At 42.3% G+C, this 24,688-nt stretch overlaps 1 protein-coding gene across 1 annotated transcript in view; it reads left to right on the top strand.

The window, feature by feature from the left end:
* The window catches only part of PLEKHM3 (pleckstrin homology domain containing M3), a 180,314-nt gene that overhangs the window by 43,320 nt on the left and 112,306 nt on the right, over positions 1 to 24,688 (top strand). Inside the window, exons 3-4 of the mRNA XM_068968990.1 lie at positions 11,423 to 11,568; positions 22,681 to 22,874. Coding sequence (XP_068825091.1) covers positions 11,423 to 11,568; positions 22,681 to 22,874 — 340 coding nt within the window. The remainder of the gene's footprint in view (positions 1 to 11,422; positions 11,569 to 22,680; positions 22,875 to 24,688) is intronic.

The raw sequence follows: 24,688 nt of genomic DNA, 5'->3' as shown, positions 1-24,688 counted from the left end.
CATAGCCTTGACTAGACAGACCTTAGTCGGCAAAGCAATGTCTCTGCTTTTGAATATACTATCTAGGTTGGTCATAATTTTCTTCCAAGGAGTAAGCATCTTTTAATTTCATGGCTGCAATCACCATCTGCAGTGATTTTGGAGCCCCAAAAAGTAAAGTCTGACACTGTTTCCACTGTTTCCCCATCTATTTCCCATGAAGTGATGAGACCGGATGCCATGATCTTCGTTTTCTGAATGTTGAGCTTTAAGCCAACTTTTTCACTCTCCTCTTTCACTTTCATCAAGAGGCTCTTTATTTCCTCTTCACTTTCTGCCATAAGGGTGGTGTCATCTGCATATCTGAGGTTATTGATATTTCTCTCAGCAATCTTGATTCCAGCTAGTGTTTCTTCCAGCCCAGCGTTTCTCATGATGTACTCTGCATATAAGTTAAATAAGCACGGTGGCAATATACAGGCTTGATGTACTCCTTTACCTATTTGGAACCAGTCTGTTGTTCCATGTCCAGTTCCGACTGTTGCTTCCTGACCTGCATACAGATTTCTCAAGAGGCAGGTCAGGTGGTCTGGTATTCCCATCTCATTCAGAATTTTCCATAGTTGATTGTGATCCACACAGTCAAAGGCTTTGGCATAGTCAATAAAGCAGAAATAGATGTTTTTCTGGAACTCTCTTGCTTATTTGATGATCCAGCGGATGTTGGCAATTTGATCTCTGGTTCCTCTGCCTTTTCTAAAACCAGCTTGAACATCTGGAAGTTCATGGTTCATGTATTGCTGAAGCCTGGCTTGGAGAATGTTGAGCATTACTTTACTAGCGTGTGAAATGAGTGCAATTGTGCAGTAGTTTGAGCATTCTTTGGCATTGCCTTTCTTTGGAATTGGAATGAAAACTGACCTTTTCCAGTCCTGTGGCCACTGCTGAGTTTTCCAAATTTGCTGGCATATTGAATGCAGCACTTTCACAGCATCATCTTTCAGGATTTGAAACAGCTCAACTGGAATTCCATCACCTCCACTAGCTTTGTTCATAGTGATGCTTTCTAAGGCCCACTTGAGTTCACATTCCAGGATGTCTGGCTCTAGATTAGTGATCACACCATCATGATTATCTTGGCCATGAAGATCTTTTTTGTACAGTTCTTCTGTGTATTCTTGCCACCTCTTCTTAATATCTTCTGCTTCTGTTGGTGTTGCTCATTAAGTGCTAAATCAGGCACTTCATCTAGGTCATGCCTATTCCACTAGAGGTACAACCATGAGCAGAATTACTGTATCCACCCTCTGTCTCAGTTTCTTCATCTGTAAAATGGGGATAACACCTACCTCACAGAATGATAAGAGAAATGAATGTGTGTGTGTGTAAAGTGCTTATAACAAAACCTTGCATACATCGATAGCATTATGTCGGTATTTGTTTATCCATTTGCTTATTTATTTTTTCCAGTTTAAATTTCTTACTATTTTCTCAAAGTCTTTATGGAAAGAGCAGACAGGCATAGAACTTAAAGAGAAACTCTTAAGAGGAAAACAAGTATGAAAAAATACTAACTTTAGACTGATTTAAATATACTAGGTGCTGAACTTATAAGATTTCATTATTAAACTTATCTTACACTACTCTAAATACTGGTATTGAAGTATCTTATCATTAAAAAGAAAATAAAAATAACTTGGCTCAAAACATTTCTTTGGAAATGAAAATCCATGTCACAGATCATTATATTTATAACTCAGTGTAGCTATTTAGTAGATAGAAAAGCAGTCAGAATCTCTTGAACAGTGCACATATTTACTTAACTTGCCTTAGCAAAAATCAAGATTTATTGCCTTTCAAGATAAATTTTGACTAAATATTGACTCTTGGTTCTCAATCATTGTTTACCCGAAAGACCAATAAATCTTGACACTTCTCAACTTGAGTTGGAGTCTACTTGGTATTTATTAATTCATTTCATACGATTTATAATCTTAATAACATGCCATGAGATTAAACAAATAAACATTATAGAGTTTACCAAGAGAAGAAAGTCTTTAGTTTCTATTTTCTTTTTTTTCCTGCAAAAGCTTTCTTGTTTCCATTTGGTCCGCAGCTCAGGAGAGATCTCCAGAGTGGTTAAAAAAAAAAAAATCTGCCTAGTGACTGCAGGGGCCAGAAGCCCTGACACCAGGGGCATGCAGATGGGTCCTGCCAGAGGGTACGCCTTGAGATACTCACCCAGCCCCACCCGCAGGGGCTAGTCACGTGCAGTGCATCTCCTTGATGAGTTTCACCCCTTCATCCAGGGAGTAACTCTCCATGACATCACAGAGGCAAAGGTCTGTGCGGACAGAACCCAGGGCCCGCAGAGCCCACAGGGCCCGGTTCAGGGTCTTCTCCAGGGTTTCACTCCACTGATCTTGAGACGGCCTCTGCATGTTCTGGAGGAGGGTGCAGCCACCGAGCTAGTTTTACATCTTCAAGAGACGGTCATTGCCCTTGTGCTTCTCCCAAGCCACCTGGCAGAAGTGACTCACACGCCCCAGAGCCACGGTGATACAGTGCAACTAGACGCCCATGGAGCCGTGGGTGCAGGAGGTCCACAGATGGCCGACCAGGTAGTTGAGAGTGGACTCTACCTCACTGGAATAATTCTGATGAATCTGGTTGGCAGTGAGGTGCTAACCACAAAAACTGGCATTGTCCAGTCCTAGAGGCAGAGGATGGTGAGGGTCCCAGCAGTCACAACTAGAAAGAAGGTTGGGAGGTGGTCAGAGGTAGGAAGAAGGGGCATCCCAGCATCTGTTCCATCCAGACATTGTCAAAACAGGAGACAGATCCATGAGACCACCAGGTGTGCTGCCTATATTTTCAATCCACAGTAATTACCTGACATGATTTTTTTGCTTCGTTTCTTACTTAAATATAGTACTTCTAGCTCTGTTAATATAACATGCAAATTGAAACTGACTTAGCAATTTAAATATTTCATTGTGGAAAAAAAAAAAACCTCAGCTAACAGCTTGGAGAATACCTTTATTTTATTTTTTAAATAACTTTGTATATTTATGTTATTGGCTTTGCGGGACCTTTGTTTCTGTGCAGGTTTTCCTGCAGGGAGTGGGGCCACCCTTTGTTGCTGGGTGTGGGCTTCTCTCGGAGCACAGCTCTTCAGAGTAGTTGTGGCACGTGGGTTTTGCTCATGGGCTTAGTTATTCTGCAGCATGTGGGATCCTGTCAGACCAGGCATTGAACCCTTGTCTCCTGCATTGGCAGGCGGATTCTTTATCACTGAGCCACCAGGGAAGCCCTAGAATACTTAAAAATGTTAAACCAATTAGTATTCAGCTTAGGTTTTTTTTAAAGATCTCTCTTTGGTTGCCCCTGTCCTGCAAGTATAGTCAAGTAACATGTGATTGTGCTTGTAGATGACCTCTGTCTTGAACGGTTGATGGCTCTTGGTCTCAGTTACCTCTGTCTGTCTCTCTGGATATAATGTGCACTGAACACTCACTGTGTCCAGGTGCAGTGCTCATGCCCACGGGTATAACATTTGCCATCTTGCTGTGTTGAAAGGAAAATTCCTTGGTTAGGTATCTCCGTTTTGTATGAGAGGAGTTATTTACTTCTGTTATGTACTTAAGCATATAGCTGTCCTAGCAAGGAGTTATTTACTTCTGTTATGTACTTAAGCATATAGCTGTCCTAGCAAGTTACAGTCCATTCTACAAGTGCCAGCTTAAATTATCCTAAATATGTGTCAGCCACAGTAGGAACATTTCCTTCCAAGTGTTACTTGGACTTTTTAATGTGTGTCAGCCCTCTGACTCGGTAGCCCAACTTTTGGAGTCAGATATTTGGCCAACAATGAGTGACAGTTTCTCTTTACAATCTCTCAGTGCCATGAAAGTCCTTTATAGACAAACATAAAATGAATCCCACTAGACGAAAATTCTTTTCTGATGAACAGAAATGATTTTCAGAATAGCATTGGAAGCAACCAGCCAGTACATTTCAGGAATACATTTGAGTATGTGTATTCCCTCCCAACCATGAAGTTTTCATCTCCTGGAGAATTCCCTACCAGAGGACTTAAAACCTTATGGAGAATATAATTTGGAAGTATCACCATTTAGGGGATCCCCACTAATGGTAAAGTACCCTCTTGCCAATGCAGGAGACACAAGAGACATGAGTTCAGTTCCTGGGTCAGGAAGATCCTGTCGAGAAGGAAATGGCAACCCACTCCAGTATTCTTGTGAGAGTAATTCTGTGGGCAGAGGAACCTGACAGGCTACAGTCCACGGGGTCACAAAGAGTCAAGCATGACTGAGCACATCACACCATCCAAAGTGAGACCGTGTAACACAGCGACCACCAGCAGCATGTCATAGTATTCACATGAGCAGTTAGAGGAAGGACACAATTGATTTTTCTTTATTTCCGCTTTTGTTCCTTTAGTTTCATCTGAGATGCTTATAGGTACTATTTTCATTATAACAGACAAAATGCATACTCAGAGACATTTGTTTTCTTGTGCCAATTCTCCAATCCAAGTATTTCTTGTCTTAATTGATTTTATGACTAAGTAGATGTCTCCTACTTTATGGGTCACCACCCGGCCCCAAAGATACAGAGTAACTTGGATGCTTAAGATAGGATAAAGTTTGGGATCACTTCTTTCTAAGGAGGTATTTCTCAGTGTCCTTCACCTTTGCCCTCCTACTGTTGCAATTATGTAGAATTCTGTAGCCTTGGTCCCACCTGTGTTACCTTGTGAACACACGTGTGAACAGTCTCTCCTGGCAGCTCCATCCCCCTCAACAGTGGAGGATGCAAGTCTGGAGGCCAGGGTGCTTTGTTCCAAGTTCCCTTTTTTTGTTTAGTTGCTGAGTCGTGTCTGACTCTTTGTGACCCCATGTACTACAGCACGCCAGGCTTCCCTGTCCCTCACTATCTCCCAGAGTTTGCTCAAACTTATGTCCATTGGGTCAGTGATGCCATCCAACCACCTCATCCTCTGTCACCCCTTCTTTTGCCCTCATCTTCCCTTAGTGGACACCAAAGCTACCTTGCAAAAATCACTTCTTCCCTGTGTCCAGCAATTCTTTGTTTAAACACTGTGCCCAGCTTTATGCTAATGCTAGGCTCATGAAACAGAATTTTCTACTGTCTACTGAGTGTGACATCTTATTTTTAAAAAGTGCTTATTTGACATTTTCTTAATGAGCCAATGGTTATAGGGTATAGGCTAGGAAAGCTAAGTTCTTTATGCCTTTCCCCCCTAATTCTTGTAAAACAGTAAGTCATTGACATCCCCATTTCTGTTTTCTGACCATGCCTTGAGACATGTGGAACCTTAGTTCCCCAACCAGGGATCAAACCCCTGCCCCCTGCAGTGGAAGCTTAACCACTGGCCCACCAGGGAAGTCGTATTGTTTTTCTTCATTTTAGAAAATCTGATTCTTAAGGCATTTGGTTAGGCTCCAGTGATTCAATCAGTGTTTGCCCAGCACATACCACGGCTCACTGTCTCCCCCAGAGAACACCTGGTGGGAGGGAGGAGGCAGGAACTGGGCTGCTTCCGCTCTTAAGGCCATCAGTCCTTACTCCGTGCACCAGATAAAAGAGGGAACGAAACTTGCCAGTTTTATTTCTTCTGCTTTAACAGAGCAAATGAAAGTCTGTCCGCGCACTCTCTTTCTCTTCTCTCTTTTATAAAGGTACCGTGTCTTCTCTCTGTTTGTTCCTGTTCTCTTCTTAGGGCATTTCTTCCTTCCCAATACAAAGTCCTGGATTTCCCCTACCAAATGAGCTGGCGAGGGTAGCGTGGCTGGCTCCACTTAGAATGCATTGGGTGAGTTCTCTCCCTAGTGAATCACCTGGGTCCAGACATAGACCTCGTTACTTTTCTCTTGTGCCCATGAATTTTCCACCTGCCGGCCGGGGCAAAGAGGGCTATAGCTGGGAGCCAGGAAGTAGAGGGAGATGGTTGGTTGGCATCTCAAGATCTCAGCCTCAGCAACACCTCACTGCAGCCAACTGAGCTAACTAGGTACCCTTGTTAGAAGAAAGACTATGCCCTCATGGAGAATTATGCCAACATTTCTGCTTCAGCCCCCAGCAACAGACTTTTTTGGTTGTCTGTAGTGAAAGGCCCCTTGGGAAATGGACTGTACAAGCAGCAAATAGGATTTTGGTTAAATGGTGACATTTGTTTTCCAAAGTGTATCAGAAGGAAGCTAAGCTCTTCAGAACATGTGTTCATTAAAGACTGAAGTGGGGTGGGAAGCAATAATAAAAAAAAAAAGGCCAGTAGGTTCTCTTGTGAGATAGTTTTTTGTTCCTATGAATTGAATACACTCTCTGAAAAGTTTCAAAAAGAGACAGGGAAGAATGTATTTGCTTTGATCCTATGTGTGGAGCAGTTCTCTATGACAAATGCCTTTTAATTTAGAAACATTGTTGAAAAGTCTGTTTGAAAGTACATGAAAATGTAATATGTAAATAAGTTCTAATTAGTTATTTCAGTTAATTATTTTTTTGTCTCTGCTCTGCAGCTCTATTTTTCCTCCTCAGAAGGTCCCTTGTCAGAGTCCAGCTTTGGCCTCCTCCAAAAAATGTGTTTTTCTAGTGGTCATTATGAAGAAAATATAGCCCTCCCAACTCCGGTTGAAAACCGCATAGTGGTAGAGTGAAATCCCAGGGTGTTATGGGGAATTGTTTTTAGTCCGTGATTTGCTAGGAGGATATTAAAGCAGGAAATCTTGCAGTTAATTGAAAGAACGGGTATATCCTTCTTCAGATAAATGGTATCTGTTATTTTTTAGAAAATGAATCTACACCAGGCCACTAACCGGACTCTAATCTTTCCTGATTATCCTGTGTTCTTTTAATGACAGATACATTGGATTTGGAGATTAAAAATTTTAATTCTTTCTAAGTCAAATAAGGTGCTTCTCAGTGAATGCTCTGGGAAAAAATGGTGGTAAAATGAACTGTTGTTTCTACATAGTAAATTTTTGAAAATTGACTAAGAATTTAAAATGTTGAATTTAGAAGCCTAGAAAGTAAACTAGGTAACAAATTATGAGCTTTTCATTTAGCCATCTACCCCCACCTCTGCAGTTCACTTAATTAGATCAGAATTTTTGAGCATGGAGGGACCTTTGCAGTCACCTAGAAATCAGGGAACTCTCCTCAGCTTTTACCTACCACAGTCCCTGGTGGTGGTTGGTTGGGTAGAAATGCAAGTTCTTGGGCCCTACCCCAGATTTACAGGGTCAGAATCTCTGGGGCCAGGTTGGGGCTGAGAGGGACTACATTTTTCACAAACATCTCCGGAAAATTCTGATGCTCACTGAATTTGGCAAACCACTGGTTTAGGCTGACTCCTTTATTTTGTGGTGAGGAAGGGCAGCCTAGGGAGTTTGATGGGTCAGGCTCATCATGTTCCCTTAGGAAAGAGCAAGATTCCCGACTCTCTTAGTTGCTTCTGTCATGTCCGACTCTCTGCAGCACTATGGACTGTAGCCCGTCAGGCTCCTGTCTATGGGATTTCCCAGGCAAGAACACTGGAGTGGCTTGCCAGTGAGTAGCTATTTCCTGTTCCAGGGGATCTTCACAACTCAGGGAGTGAACCTGCGCCTCCTGCATTAATTGGCAGATTCTTTACCATCTGAGCAACCAGGGTTCCTGACCTAGACGTATGCTTGTCCCTACACCGTGTATCCAGAACACTCCTAAGCACAGGGAGAAGTCGGAACCTTCTAGGTCATTAGAAGCTGTCAACTTTTAAAACAAAAAAAGGTTAAGAGTTTAGTGAACAAAATTGAGTTTATTTGGGAATAGCAGAGGAATTGCTTTGGGACATGCAGACCATGGTGAACCATAAGCAAGTTTGGAGAACGGTGGAGAGGAGCAGTTCTATTAGGAAAGGGGACGCGGGGAGGGGCTGTATTGATGGAAAGTTCATTGGAGGACAGTGAGTGTGCGGGGTTGTGGTGTCTTCTCGTTGGCTGGATTGTTGGCAGACAAGGAGAAAATCTTCCTTCTTCGTGCTTGGCTATATAAAGTAAGCTGCCACAAATAATGTGTGCCTGAGACCTCCTCTTTCAGGGCTTCCTACGTCCATTTTGAATGAGGTATTCTGTTATAGTCATTTTTGTAGAGTGATTTCAGCATCAAAAGTAAGAGAGCATGGTTCTAAATAAGTTATCAAAGTAAAGACAGCCAAGAAGTAGAGGTAGGAGTTTATGTTGCTGCTGCTTGTGTCTTAGCTAAAACAAGTAGGAACCCTAGCCATGTTCTCTTTTTCTTTTACAAGCCTGGACACCTGTGCAAAGTGCTGAGGCTGTTTAGCTTATTGAGTTGAACCCTCAGCCTGTTAAGCTTTGGACCTGTGTGCCTGGTTGATATACATATTTGCAGGCTATATGCTTTCTTAAAAAGCACACTTGTGTATTTTAATATTGCCTATGTGTTAGGTTGCATCTAGGAGATAATAATAAAATCATTAAAAGTTATAGAATAATAAGCCCAGTAGGACCTACTAAAGCATTCAGCACATGCTTACTGTTTATTATATCCCAAATTCAAACAAGCAAAAGCAAAAATGCTAAAATAACTTACATTTATTTTTGCAATGTTTTATGGTGAACGTTTCAGCTGTAATGGTGCTCCCAAATTTCTACAAGATCACGTTCACTTTCTAAATCATTAGGGAAGATTGAATTCTGTTCAGTGTCATTTCAGTGTTAAGTCAGCTTGAATGTCTACAGTGTCTAGAATGTGTCAAGTTCTGCTCAACTCTGTTTCACAGTCCATATGTGGTCATGTTTAATGTGTACTTCTTGGAATGGGCAATGTACCTGCACAGGGGTATTCACCAAAGTAGGCTGTTTTCAAGAGGCAGGTGAGCAGGTTAGGAGGATTAATTCCAGAACAGCTCTGGGACATTCAAATCTCTTTATATGCATGAGGCTGTTTATGTGCCAAATAATATTCAGTTTATCGTCTCTTCAACATAAACATTTATTGCTGGTCTGTCATGTGTAAAGTTCTGTGTTAAGTGCTAAGGATAAAAAATAGATCTGAGCAGTTTATAGTGTGGTTGTGGCTATACAAGCACATCAAAAAGCACAATAGTTTAAGGAGGCATGTGCTGTATGCAAATGAGCACCATGCTCGTGGGTGCAGCAGATGGCATTCCAGTGTTCAGAGCCTAGTGATGGGACCTCCCACTCCCAGCAGAAGCAGCAGGTGTGTTTGGTTTTTCCTTATCAATTTCACGCATATCTCAGTCCTCAGCCAATCTGAAAAATAGGAGCTTGTTACGATCTTGTTGCTACTCAACCGTAAAGAAGTAGTTATTCTAGGAAGACAGTATTAAACTCTGGAAGCTCAATTCCAATACATTTACTCCCCATCTTTCAATATCTCTTGTATTCCAAAACAGTGGGATCTAGTTCTCTTTCTGGAGGATACTTTGTGGACCTGCTTGATGTTGTTTTATTTGTGATGAACATGAAAGCTCTAGGAATTTTCTGATACTTTCATTCATGAATTCATGTGAGTAAGTATCTTCTTAGGCTGTCAAACATGTTTGAGCTCCTTCTAGTGGAAATGGGGAACAACTCTGATTTTATTATTATTACTATTATTATTAAGAGTAATCTGTGCTTTCCTGATGGTTCAGATGGTAAAGAATCTACTTGCAATGTGGGAGACCCAGGTTCTATGACTGGGTCAGGAAGATCCCCTGGAGAAGGCTACCCACACCAGGACTCTTGCCTGGAGAATTCCATGGACAGAGGGCTACATAGCCTGGTGGGCTACCATCCATGGGGTTGCAAAGAGCTGGGCGTGACTGAGCGACTAACACTTTCATTTTGTACCCATTTTATGAAATAGGCTTAATATGAGATTTCTTTGATCAGTATGGTTCTTGGCATCCAACCATGAAATGGGCCATGAGGAAGGGTTTCTAAAATGAAATCTGTAGATAAGACATGTCAGAAAAGTGATGCTGTTTATATAATCCTGATGACCTGTTCTGGATGTTGTCCTTTGGGTTGATTGTAACAGAATTTCTATTATCAATAGAATGTAGTTCCTCCTAGCTAAAGGTAAATAATGGCATCTTTTTTGTCGAGGCCACAATTATTACCAGCTTCCCTGTCAGTACCAGGATGGTACTCACATAATCATGGACTTCTTGGACATGAAAAAGGCCTTGGCAAACATTTGCAGGCAGTCAGTGGTCTTCAGTGATGGGCAGGATCTGGCAAAGTAGAGATCGAAGAAAAGGATATCATGAAAGAAGTAAATCATGCCGAGATATGGAGGGTGGAGTGAGCACACTCTGTATATTTGGGGAACAATGAGGAGAAACTTCTCTGACTTCAACCAAGAGGTTCTATTCCCATTGGAGAGTCATAGGAGTAGGTAGTTGGAAAGGAGAGGTAGGGACCAATCAAAGGGCACATTCCTTTCACTGATTTTGTCAGCAAAGGAAGGCTACATGTCAGGTTTTAGGTTCATCTTAGACAAGTTCAGAACCCAGTCCAATCTCCATCTCTGACTGCCTGTGCTGTGCTTAGTCCCTCAGTCACGCCCAACTCTTTGTGACCCCATGAACTGTAGCCTGCTAGGCTCCTCCGTCCATGGGATTTTCCAGGCAAGAACACTGGAGTGGGTTGCCATTCCCTTCTTCAGGGGATCTTCTCAACCCAGGGATTGAACTCAGGTCTCCCACATTGCAAGCAGATTCTTTACCATCTGAGTCACCAGGGAAGCCCTGACTGGCTGGGCGACCTCAAGACAAAATACTTCACCTGGATAAATAAACCTTGGTTTATTCATCTGTAAAAAAGAGCTGATAATATCTTCCTCATAGAGTTGTTGATGGGTTAAATAAGATCCTATATGAGAAGCCCTCAGCCAAGTGCCTTGTGGAAGTAGGATTTCTGAGGAGGAAGAGAGGAGATGAAAGGGTGTTGGTTGTAGAGAGACGATCTCTGGCTGCTGTGCACGGAAGTGGAATTAGAAGAGATCAGAAACGTACCAGTATCAGCAGTCCCCCAGGAGGCGAAAGGGGCGAAGCTACCAGGCTAGGAAGGAGGCGTGCATGCTCAGTCACTCAGTCGTGTCCAACTTTTTGCCACCCCATGGACTGCAGCCCACCAGGTTCCTCTGTCCATGGGATTTCCCAGGCAAGGATACTGGAGTGGGTGGCCATTTCCTTCAGGGGATCTTCCTGACCCAGGGATCAAACCCACATTTCCTGCATTGCAGGCGGAAGAAGGGGACGTGTCTGTATATGTATTCTCTGCCATTTTTTTCCTGTCATTGACTTTTGTTTCACTTGAGGATTGTGTAACTTCATTCTACAGTGTTAGAGAAGTACAGCAATCACGGACTTTTCTTCTGCCCTGAACAGGATGCCAGCGATCCATAGGCCTTTCCAACGGGAAAGCCAAGGTGTGCAACTACAGCGGGTGGTATTACTGCAGCAGCTGCCACGTGGACGACAGCTTCCTGATCCCAGCCCGCATAGTCCACAACTGGGACACTTCAAAATACAAGGTGGGTGCTCCTGGGTTCACTGCATAATAGTGATTTTGCTTTTTACTTGTTGTCACGTGGATTCTAAAGAGAATGAGACTTTGAGGCAGACCTGATTAAGGTCATCTCATAAAAGCTGCAACTTATGCTCTTTTCCCACTATATACTGTTTCTATTGCATTATTTGAGGCTTCCCTTGTATTTCAGTCAATAAGGAATCTACCTGCAATGCAGGAGACCCAGGTTCGATTCCTGGGTCAGGAAGATCCCCTGGAGAAGAAAATGGCAACCCACTCCAGTATTCTTGCTTGGGAAATCCCATGGACAGGGGAGCCTGGTGGGCTACAGTCCATGGGGTCACAAAAAGAGTCAGACACAACTGAGCGACTAAACCACCATTGCATTCTTTCCCTCCCTTCTAGGCTGGGAATCATAGGCTGATAATTTCTGCATTTATCTCCAGCTCCAGTTTTGCTACCGAAAGTGAGACCTGTGGATTTAATTGCCTGGTAGTATTTATGTCAACTGTGGTTTTCAACCTAGTCATCCTTTAGACTTGTGAACTGGTTAGCTCTGTTGCACAGCGTGTCTACCCTTGTGTAAACCAAATTGCATAAATCAAATTTGGCAAGTCAAGCAATCTAACCCCCACTGGAGTCTTACTCTAGGTTTAGGATATTTATTTATTTTTTGTGTGGTCCTGGGTCCTGGGACCCAATAGAGAATTCTGTTACCTGATCTGACTAGAAGCTTTCTCTTCGTTCTGCCAGAATATTGTCACGTCTGCCTTGAACGAACCTTCCATGTAAGGTGCTACATACAAAAACAGGCTGTATGATGGGTTTTATACCTCCTTGCTAACAGATGTCAGAGGCTTGCTTTCATTGTAACGGTATCGTACTGGAGCAATGTGGGCAGGAATGGAACGTGTAGCTGCTACCTACCTATCATCTTTGAAGTCTAAACTGAAACTGACCACTCTGGGTGGCCAGTCGGCTTGGATCCTTTTCCGCATCCCTGGGCATCTCCTGTTGTGCCCAGTAATCATCCACATCTCTTTAATCTGCCTCCTCCCTGAGGAGTCCTTCTCAGCATATGCATGCTACTTCAAGGAGAAACTGAAGCTAGGAGATTTGAATTCGAATACCTGCCAGTCTGCCTACATCTGTATCTGTCCTTACTGCCTCCCCTCCTGGGCTGGAAAGAAGAAGAGCCTTTCCCTTCATTTAGAGATCGTCCTTCCACATGTGCTCCAGATACTTTTACCCATCTCAGGAACTCCTGCTCTTTGTTCCAGAACCGATAGAAGAATGTCCTTGATGAAACCTCCGATGCTTCCTGCTTTCCCCATCTGTACTTTGTTAGTTCCCCGCCATGGGCTTCCCTGGTGGTAAAGAATCTGCCTGCAATGCAGGAGATGCAGGTTTGATCCCTGGGTCGGGAAGATCCTCTGGAAGAAGAAATGGCAACCTACTCCAGTATTCTTTCCTGGAGAATTCCATGGACAGAAGAGCCTGGCGGGCTACAGTCTGTGGGGTTGCAAAGAGTTGGACACAACTTAGCAACTAAACAATAAGAATTTCTCTCTGTGCCACCACCACACATGTGTGAATCTCTGGAATTGCACTTATTTAGGGGTTGATAGCAGGAACTTCGGAGAAGGCAATGGCACCCCACTCCAGTGCTCTTGCCTGGAAAATCCCATGGATGGAGGAACCTGGTAGGCTGCCGTCGATGAGGTCGCATAGAGTCGGACACGATTGAAGCGACTTAGCAGCAGCAGCAGCAGGAGGAACTTTTGTTAAATAGGCCTTTATCAAAATCCTCTCTCTACCTCTAATTAGGTGCTTGACTGGTTGAGGCAAATAACTTGAACTTTCCTGAGCTTCCATTTCCTAATCTGTAGAATGAACCCAGACTACCTGGGTTCCAGTCTTAGCTTTGTCACTTAGTAGCTATCTGATTGGATTTCCCTGGTGGCTCAGATGGTAAAGAATTAGCCTGCAATGCGAGAGACCTGGATTTGATCCATACGTGGGTCAAGAAGATCTCCTGGAGGAGGGCATGGCAACCCACTCCAGTGATCCTGTCTGGAGAATCCCATGGATAGAGGAGCCGACGGGCTACAGTCCATGGGGTGGCAAAGAACTGGACACGACTGAGTGACTAAGCACACACACAATAGTAGGGATAGTCCCTACTTCTTAAGGCTGCTATTTGCTTAAATGAATAATTCACAGAAAACATCTAGTGCAGTGTCTAGAATGTAAATATTCAATTAATGCCAGCTTTTACAATGATTGAATATAAGATAACTCTAAATCTCTTTACCTGACATAAAGACATTTATGATCTCTAGTCCCAGCCTTTCTAGCCCTTCCATCCACTGCCTCCCAGCCCTGTGTCTCTTAAGGAAGAGCATACTCCTTCCCATCCCCCAGTCCTGCCAGGCTGTTTCACACCTCTTGTCTCCCTCTCGCCCTCATTCAAATCCGAAACCCAGCTTAAACGTTCTTTCCTCTCCTGCTGCTTCCCTTCCCCTCTGTCACACAGAGTTGTCATTCTCTCCTCTGCCTCTTGTACTTGACACTCTGAATACAGGCTGTAAATATATTGCCATGTGTGTAATAGATAAACATTTATTTCTAGGGCAAGAACGCTAGTTGAGTTTTTGGTTTGAACAGTTTAATCTCCTTGGAGCAGAGCTTTGACAGCTGAGATGTGTGTAGAGAGTGAGTGAGGCAGCCCCAGCCCCGTGACATTGAGGGCTTAGGCTGGTGGCACCTGCCCTCAGAATGTGTGCCCATCAATGGAGCTAAAGCAGAAAAGGTGGCACTGAATGAGGAAAGTGAGAAACTCAGGCATGGTTTAAGAACCCATGCAGTGGAGAAGGCCCAGGTCTGTTTGCAGTGAAGGCTGAAGGGCCCTGAAATCATCAATCCAGCCATTGCTCAGGCTTATTATAATCTTTACTATAAAGCAGATATTTTTGTGGTGGTGGTCCTTCAACTGACAAGGTTTGATTTTGAGAGGACAGTTAAGTAATAAGGATATTAAGTACCACACTTCATCCAAGAGGAAAGTGTCCTCTGTGAGACCATTCCCTCCTAGGTGCTCAGCAGACAAGAGAAGATTTTTAAATCAAGAACAGAGCTGGTCGATTTTATCTGGATCATCTCTCACTGACATTAAGTAACTGTGTTCCATTTAGTCCAGTGTCTGTCTGTCTTTGCTCAAATGCTGGGATTTAACTTAATGTTCCTAATTGTGAGGATCAGTTCAAACCTATCAGTTTCCAAGACCAGACATTGTTCTGTTAGAGCTGCCTGCTCCCCCTAATTGCAAGTACGTGACTGGCTTGAATATCCATTTGAAAGAGTGAACAAATGGTTTTGCAGAGCGGAATGAAATCTGTCATCTTAAGCGCTTCCTTGTCTGCCCTGCAGAGTAATAATAATCCTAATTATTTTTAAAGCAGGATTTCATCTGTTTTCCAATGTACCTCGTGCAGATTGAATTGAGCTCCAGGATTACCTAGCAGCTAAATTCTATCCTCCAATTCTACAGCCATTTTTCTAATGAAATTGTTTTTGGACAACAGTGTTTCCTCTTACCCTCCCCCCTTTTAAAAATATCAAGCATGACAAAGAGATAGTAAGGAAATCAAACTTTGCCTGAACTCTTCCTAAATTGTGCTTTTAAAAAATATTTTTGTTTCCTAGCCTGAACATGCACATTCCATTTAGCTAGGGGTTTTCCATGTTACACAAACCATTTCCTATCTCTTCATCTTGAGAGGCATTCAAGGCAAGCTCTGCTGGCCTTGCAGAGCTGGAGAATAGCTCGCTGATGGGAAAAGCCACTTGTTCAGAGTCAGTGAGAGATTTTGAGAACAAATTGTAATTAAACTTAAGATCTCTTGATTCCTCCTCCACTAGTCCACAGTGCCTATTTTAATAAGACCAAGAAGTGTTATGGTTGGAATTGATCTTCTTAAAACTTTGCTATGATTTTTCATAATAGAGATGCAGAAAAATGCTAGAAGGACACGTTATACCGAAGCAATCAGTGGTTATTTTACTGTGATTATAGGTGGATTTTTTTTCTCCCCTAATCTTTTCTGTTCTGTGAAAGTCGCTTAGTCATGTCCGACTCTTTGCAACCCCATGGACTATACAGTTATGGAATTCTCCAGGCCAGAATACTGGAGCGGGTAGCTTTTCCCTTCTCCAGGGGATCTTCCCAACCCAGGTCTCCGACATTGCAGGCAGATTCTTTACCAACTGAACTATTAGGGAAGCCTTCTCCTACTATTTAGTCTCCAAGTTTTTAGTAATGTGATTACATTATTTTTATTATTTTATAAATTTTAACTGTCACGTAGCTCTGTAGGTTCTATTTCAGAAAATTTGTACTAGAAATTAACCTTTTTTTAATACCTCAGAATTATCATTATCAATATGAGTGTTCTAAATCTTGTAACCAATAACTTCAGTGTGGTTTAGCATGGTATGGGAGACTGTTCTTTCTGTAAGGAAATTACCTTGTACTGCTATACTTTTATTCTTCTTTTTCTGAACATAATATACTTCCACATTTCGAGGTTCAAAAGTACAAAGGACATATACACACAGATAATCTCCTTCCCTTCTCTTCCTCACACCCACCCTGTTCTTCCCACAGGCAACCAAATCACTCCTTCCAGAGATATTTTATATACATGTGTTTTGCACAGAAATGGCAATAGGCAGTACAGTGTACATGCTGCTCTTAGAAAACATTCCATTTAGATCATAAACCTCTTCCTTGGGCTTTTAAAAAATAGCCATTCCATATTCCATCATGAATTTAACACACCAATTTCCCAGCTTCTTTTGACCAGCATTAAGGTTTTCTCAGTCTTTCTAATATGACAATGATTCTGTGAATAACTTTATGCATTATTTCGAATGTAAGTTCTTTGATTCATGAATGGGACTCTCTGTAGGTAGCTTCCTAGATGTAGTGTGTACACCTGTGAGTTTGATAGATGTTGCCAGATTGCTTTCCATCAGGTTCCTTCCTTCCCTTAGTACCAGGATGTCAGCTGTCACCCCTGCTGTCACTGCGCTGCCTCTAGCTGTCCTTCCCCTTTCCTACTTTATTAATTCTAAATATGTTGTGAACTTAGAAACAAAGAATCAAAATGATAGAGGTGTGTGGTTCAGAGTCACAGCCAGAGTCCTGTAAAGTACTCATTCATCTGTTCAGGAAATGTTTACTGAACGCTTACTATGCTCACCATTCTAGGTGTTAGGACATATGTTCTGCATCATGAATTTCAGATGATAAAAAAAGACAGTAAACAAATGTACAAATAAGTGACTTCTAGATAAATGAAGTGTCATTGGACTTTAGTTTTGTTTTAGAGTTAACGACACATGAAAACCCACACACCAGTGTACTGCCTCCTTAAATTATGGGTTCATCTCCATTGGTAGCCCACTTGCTTTCTATTTGACTGGGGAGGAGAGAGGGACAGAACGGGAACTGGCATCTCCTCTTTTAAAGAGTGATGAACAGACAGTTGTTGGTGGAGTTATTTAAAAAAGAACTGTGAGTGTAAACAATGCTAGCAAGCACTGAGCAGAGTATCCCCACATCTGAGTTTTGGCTCGAGATCTACCATGAGCTGACCACAGAGAAGTCATTTAAGTTCTCTGGACTCAATTTTCTATTAAGTGCAGGTAATGGTAGAGAAAGAGGTCCCTTCCTCCAGATGATGAGGGGAACCTCGGCTGACTCTCATTTGTCACCACCCCCCACCCCTCACTACAGTCTGCATGACGTTAACCAGCTGCCCTGTCTGTAGCCAGATTGGTTGGAAAGTGGCTGGGTTCCGCAGGTTTTCTCTAGTACTCCATGTCCCAGAGTTTTAATATGCTAACACCCTGCACTTTGAATCATCAAGAGAAGAATGTGGCATGCGGCATATTTTTCGTTGGACCTCAGAGGATCTTTTCTATATGGCTGGCATTCCCTGGGACACAGGTTAAGAAAACCTGAACTAGATCGTCTGTCGTTGTTCAGTTGCTCAGTCGTGTGGACTCTTTGAGACCCCATGGACTTCAGCATGCCAGGCTTCCTTGTCCTTCACCATCTTCCAGAGCTTGCTCAAAGTCATGTCCATTGAGTCAGTGATGCCATCCAACCATCTTGTCCTCTGTCATCTGCTTCTCCTCTTGCCTTCAGTCTTTCCCAGCATCAGGGTCTTTTCTAATGAGTCAGGTATTCATATCTGGTGACCAAAGTATTGGAGCTTCAGCATCAGTCCTTCCAATGAATATTCAGGGTTGATTTCCTTTAAGATGGACTGGTTTGATCTCCTTGCTGTCCAAGGGACTCTCAAGAGTCTTCTCCAGCACCACAGTTCAAAAACTTCAGTTCTTTGGCACTCAAGTCTATTTTATCTGTACCCATTCTTGTTATTCTAAGATTATGTTCTCATCCGTTTTACTCTGATCCATTTTCCTCCTTTAATAAAAACTAAAGTCCTCACCGCCACCACATCATTCTCCTCCTCTCCAAATTGCTATCATTGGTCACCACATTGCTTTTGCCCCATCACCTTATTACCCAGGACTGTTTTTGTCGGGGAACATACTAGGACACCATTTCAGAACCTCTCAGAATTACAGAAACCCGAATGACATTTGAGAATTTTTATTTTCAGAGGTACCTGTCACTAGCATAACAAAAGATGTATTATATTAAAATCTATGCCAATGATGGTTAGCTTGTAAAAATCAAGTGACAAATGTGCTTATTTATAAATACATATGTATACCTAGCAGATTTGTCATTATTGGTTTATGGATAATTATGACCTGAACTGTGCTGTTTTTTCCAACTCCTGAGTATGAGATGGAGAGGAGACCTGCTTCTTCCTGGCCCTCCTCCTCCTCACCTCTTTCAAATCATGTTGACTGCAGGTCTGTGAAGAGAAAAAGAGTTAGTTGCTCAGCCGTGTCTGACTTTTTGCGACCCCATGGACTGTAGCCCACCAGGTCTCCTCTATCCGTGGGATTTTCCAGGTGAAGAGAGAACCAGTTCACAAACTGCGACAAAACCACAGTTGCAGAATGAAGTTCTTACAGCTTAAACTATTCTAAAGTTAAAATATCTATGGAAAGAAACTGGGGAATTAATATTATTTAGTTAATATTAATAATATAATATCATTAATAAATATTGTTTAGTAAGATACTAACAGGCCAATAGGTTGGAAAAACGAATTGTCAACCCTGTAAAAATTGCTTCTAATCTAAGTGGAATAGGATCATGGAAAAGAATACCAACCTAAGCCATTCATTTTTTTTTTTTAAGTAAGGAATACTGGCCTTATCCTTTTGTACCTATGAGGTGAGTTTTCATATCAGAAACAGTACTCGGGTTTTTTGATGTTTTTCGTAATTTGGTAGGCAAGAAGTAGGACAGTAGCTCTTGGCTCTTAAGTAGAATATATTTAGTGTTCCCTTATAGCTCATGAAATGGTTCTATTAACGAGAAAGAGACTTTCTCTCACATAAACTTTGTCACTTAAGAATATCACTGGCTTCCTTCCATAAGTAACTATATATTTTTAGAAAAGCTTTTTAATTACAGTTGAGTTTGAAAGTAGAGTGCTCATACCAGAATAGAGGATGGTTTCGAATTTTGATCACTATATCTCCACTGATTTCCTATTTTGCAACAATAGCATTTCATACAGAATTTTGAGTCCTCTCCCAAATTCCCTCACTAATGTAAGTGGTTGGTTCTCAAAAAATGAGCAAGTGCTTTGCAGCCAAAAACAGCTCAGCATGGCAGGGCTTTATTTGTTCACATACTCAGGCAGCCGGGGTCATAGTATGCTCTGTATTCTCCACACTAGCTAGTAACTTCGGGAAACAGGGCCTTAGACTTTCTTGAGACTAGCTCTGTTTTTGTTCCTAGTGATTTCAGTGTATGAATGCAGATGTCAGTAGCTGCCATCCCATTTGTCTCACTGCTTTTACTGTCTCTGTAGAAGGCTTTTTTTTTCCCCCCACTCGGGCTTAAGTACCACCTGAAGAGAGAAGCCTTTTAAGGCCTGGGAGACTGGCCAGTGCCCTTTGTCCTTCTGTTCACCTACTAAAAGGTAGCATTGTTAACCTAATTCAGCAGGGCCCTGGCTCAGTATAAACACTGCTCAATAGAGCCAGAAAGACTAATTGAATTGTACAATACATCATTCTTCAGCAACAGTTTCAAGTGGATTGTACTTCATTTTCCAAAACACCATCCGTTTTTTCCTCATTTAAAATTTTTAAATATAGCAAATATTTAACCATTATAAACAAAACATTTGAACCCGGTTCTGTCTTTCCCTGCTGAACGGTGAGCTATGTGAGGGCAGGGTCCTGCCCGTTGTGGTCTCCACTGAGTGGTCAGACACCTGCTCTGGTGTCTGCCATGGATGTACCTGTGTCTTCAGACCTCAAAACGAGGCATTATTTAGCCCTGTCAGCTGCTCTTTCCAGTCTGATTACATAGTCCAAGGTTTTGGCTGATTCTCGGTGCCTCTCTGTGAGCACCATCTGCAGAGACTGTTATCTTCTCTGACTCTTTAACTGCAGGATCCCAGAGGACCACGCAACAGAACAGGCATCTCAAAGATTATTGCTTCTACGTTGAAAATGACTTTTATTAGAAAAAAGCATTGATGCTTTTCTTTTGCACCTCTATAATTACATATTAACTTTATAATAAAGAACATGGTAATAGTGAATTTCATAAACAAGTGTTTTAATCAACATACAATAACCATACATTTAGTTACTGGGCTTCCCTAGTAACTCAGCTGGTAAAGAATCCGCCTGCAATGCAGGAGACCCCAGTTTGATTCCTGGGCCAGGAAGATCCACTGGAGAAGGGATAGGCTACCCACTCCAGAATTCTTGAGCTTCCCTGGTGGCTCAGCTGGTAAAGAATCCACTTGCATTGCAGGAGACCTGGGTTTGATCCCTGGATTGGGAAAATTCCTTGGAGAAGGGAAAGACTACCCACTCCAGTATTCTGGCCTGGAGAATTCCATGGACTATAAAGTCCATGGGGTTGCAAAGTGTCGGACACAACTGAGCGACTTTCACTTTCTTAGTTAGCGCGTGTACAGATTGATTGAGTTCGTGGTTGTATCTGCTTGTTGTCCCGTCCTTACCCACCTAGTGCATTTCTGTTTATCTTTCTAGACCTTGAGCCTGTGTCACCTGCTTTGCCAGGCCTGCCCTGGCTCCTAGCTCCCTTCTCCCCAGCACGGTTGACGTCTCCCTCCTTCAGGCTCCCAGTGGACCTCATCCATGTTCCTTTGTGGTGGATGACTGGCTATGTGCTACATGTATATTTTTGTTTTAATTATTGGTCTGTTATACTCAACAACTGGAGAAGGCAGTGGCACCCCATTCCAGTACTCTTGCCTGGAAAATCCCATGGATGGAGGAGCCTGGTAGGCTGCAGTCCATGGGGTCGCTAAGAGTCGAACATGACTGAGCGACTTCACTTTCACTTTTCACTTTCATTCATTAGAGAAGGAAATGGCAACCCCAGGGATGGGGGAGCCTGGTGGGCCGCTGTCTATGGGGTCGCACAGAGTCGGACATGACTGAAGCGACTTAGCAGCAGCAGCAGCATACTCAACAGCAAATCCCAGGAGGTTAGGGGGCATATCCTGTTTATTATTCATCAATACTCTTCTAGAGTGGGAACAGTGGATTTTCAGTTTTGTTAATGAGCAAAGTTGTTTGTTGTGTTTATGCTGAATTCCAGTCTTACTCCCAGTACTAGAGAGGTTCCAGTGGAAACTTTGTGGAGAGGTCCATGTCATATCAGTGAATTGGTATGTAAAGATTCCCCCAAACCACCCACGGGTCATGCATTAGTTAAGCTGTAGCTCAGGTGCATTTTGTTTTTTTTCTGTTTATCTCTACTGACAAATGACATTTTAAAATCAGCTTTCATACTCTTGGTGTTTACTGCCAGAAGTGGTTATAGAGTTGGCTGCATCTATTGGCTAGAGTCAGCCCAAGTCCATGCGCTGGGGTGTGCTAAGTCGCTTCAGTCATTTCCGACTCTGCGATCCCATGGACTTTAGCCCGCCAGGCTCCTCTATCCATGGGATTCTCCAGGCAAGAATACTGGAGTGGGTTGCCATGCCCTCCTCCAGGGGATCTTCCCAACCCAGGGATTGAGCCACCAATCTCCTATGTCTCCTGCACTGGCAGGTGGATTCTTTACCACTAGTGCCGCCTGGGAAGCCCCCAGCCCAAGTCTAGACCTTTACTAATACAAGCAACTCTTTTCTGCTGATTAAAGTGTACGTTTGAGCTTGTTTTCTATGCGTATTGTTCTGTATATAATATCCTTTTCCCCCTTTTTGGGAGATATTCTTTCATTCCTTTCGATGTACATGGTTTACCTATCTTTTTAAAGTAACTACTTTATAAAAATACCATAGAATATATGTACATATAGATGCACATAGTTTTAGTTTTTAAAATCAGCATTGCTGTTAAGAGTCTTATGAATTATTTTTAAAACTTTTTATTTTGAAGTAATTGTAGATTCACTGGAAGTTGTATAGACAATGTAATACAGAGGGGTCCTATGTATCTGTCCCCCACTTTGCCCACTGGGTGTATCTTAAATAACTGTAATACAATATTTTTTTTTAAAACAACAGGAAATTGACATTGGTATACTGAATCTGTATAGTTATGTGTCATTTTATCATATGTGTGAAAGTGTTAGTCACTCAGTCGTGTCCAACTCCTTGCAACCCTATGGACTGTAGCCCCCCAGGCTCCTCTGTCTATGGGATTCTCCAGGGAATCACACAAAACAAAAACCAGAGTTAATATATGTTGTAATTCCTTTCAATGCCCAGATTTCTTTTACCAGTTGAGTTTCTTAGAAGAGAGAGAGAAAACCATACTTTATACTTAGTTACACTATGGGCTTTTTTATTTGTCTGTGTTCAGAAAATGATGTCATTTTGGTATTTAAGCTATGGTTCCTAGCTGGAGGAGGTGTGGAGAGCCGGGTTTTGCGCCAGTGCTAATGGAGGAAGTTTCTCTCTAGGTGTCTAAGCAGGCCAAAGAGTTTCTGGAGTACGTGTACGAGGAGCCCCTGATTGACATCCAGCAGCAGAACCCCATGCTGTACGGACACGCCGAGCCGCTGGCCACCGTGGTGCGGCTGCGGCAGCGGCTGAAGTCACTGCGAGCCTATTTGTTCAGCTGCCGGGCGGCGGTGGCCGAGGATCTGCGCCGCAGGTAAGAGTCATAAATGTCAGACAGCTCCGGTTTGTTTTTCTTTCCGCCCTGGGAGGGTGGTTAGATGATCTCCAGGGCCTTTACAATGCGGAGTAGCTGGAATTCTGCGGGTCTCCCTCAGGGCTCATCTCTGACTTTTTCCTCTGCACAATGAAAATAATATCTCAGCGGAACTGAAGGCTTTTAACCCATGCATCGAGTTCCCACGATGGTGAAGACCTCTCTTTACCCATAGGTTAACTTGAGATAATATTCATGGAAGTGTCTTCATTGATTGTAGCATCTTATAGTTTCTCCAATTTCAGTTCCTATTATCGTCAGTGAAAATAAGCATGTTTGAAATATTTCATAGCTCCAAAACATTTTTTTCAATGAGAAATTAGTAAGTGATTATTCAAATCTTATTTTACAGACAGAAACAGACTTGGTAAATGATACAGGCCGTAGAGCTGGAATTAAAATACATTTAAAAAAGAAAAACAACCCACCATAAAAAGGCTCAGGATTCTGCCTTTTCATGTTATCATTGGCACAGGCTGCTCTTCCATAGGTTGGTTATGTCCAAGTTTATGGAACACACAAGTCCATACCAAGCTCAGAACCTTAACATAAAACTGAAGTTAAAAAATGTGCCTGCTCTCATCAAATTCCTTCTTTTACAGTTAGGTTTTATTGGCATTTAAATTCTCACCCTTGGTATACACAAACTAGCTTATACTTGAAATAATTGTTGTTGGTGTTCATAAGTACCTAAACATATCTTTTAATTTTTTTTCATTGCAACTTGAAAGCATACATTAGTCATGGTTTTTGGAGGCAGGCGTATGTGAATAAGAAGCTTTAGAAAGTGATCGTTTGCTATTTGAAATCCAATTAATATCTGAAGAACCCCAGGCCTCTGAAGAAGATGTTTTGAAAAGAACTCAATGTAGATAGTAAAGGATATGTAATATCTAGACAAGCTCTCATAAAAATAATAATGAAAAGGCAGCTGCCATAGAGCAAAATGCCTCATAGTGGTAGCCATTCTTTCACCTGGTTGTTTTTCAGAAAACACTAGAAAGTAGTCAAGATTTACTCTTGTAAAGTCTAGGCAAATCTTAATTTTAAAAGATCGGGGCTTTGCCTGAAAGGGAATAAAATTATGTGTTTCCAACAAATTTACCAACCAAGCTAGATACAAGATTCTTGACATTCAAAGTATGTTTGCTCTATTACTCTCAGTACCTTTTGGCTTTGCTCAGAGCTGGTTTTTCTTTGTGCTTTTATTGTTGAATAATGTTAAAATCTACGCACGGAAACCTTGCTGGATACCTTTATGATGTAATGTTTTGCTTTGGTTAAATATGCCAAATCTGCGCATACATTTAGAAATTAAATAGGAGATCCTCTCTTCATATGGATGACTAAGCATACCTACGCTGTGCCAGCAGTTTGGTGGCTTACCACCATGTACTACTACGCCTTATGGCCAGACCACCGGGAAAGGAATGGAAGTTCTAGGGAGAAGGCAGTCCTGGGGCTGTAAGAGTGAAAATAGGAGTCTTTTCCCCCCCCTTCATTTCTCTTTCCTGGACTTGTTCATGACCATTATTCAGTGTAGTGCCTGGAACACGGTGCGTGGTTAGTAAGTACTGAACAGATGGATGTAAGGAGGGATGGGTGATGAATGGATGTCTGTTACGTTGTCACTTTAGACCACTGAGCCATGGCTGGTAGCCCAATTCAGAGGAAGGAGTCATCTTCAGATTCTTCTTTTTCTTACTTCCCTGTCAGTTAGCACAGCGTTTGAACCTTCTGAAACCTTCAGAAAT

Source organism: Capricornis sumatraensis, chromosome 3 (genome assembly GCF_032405125.1).
Source record: "Capricornis sumatraensis isolate serow.1 chromosome 3, serow.2, whole genome shotgun sequence".
Classification (NCBI taxonomy): domain Eukaryota; kingdom Metazoa; phylum Chordata; class Mammalia; order Artiodactyla; family Bovidae; genus Capricornis; species Capricornis sumatraensis.
The sequence above is the reverse complement of the archived record's forward strand: the minus strand, read 5'-3'. Positions and strand labels throughout refer to the sequence as shown.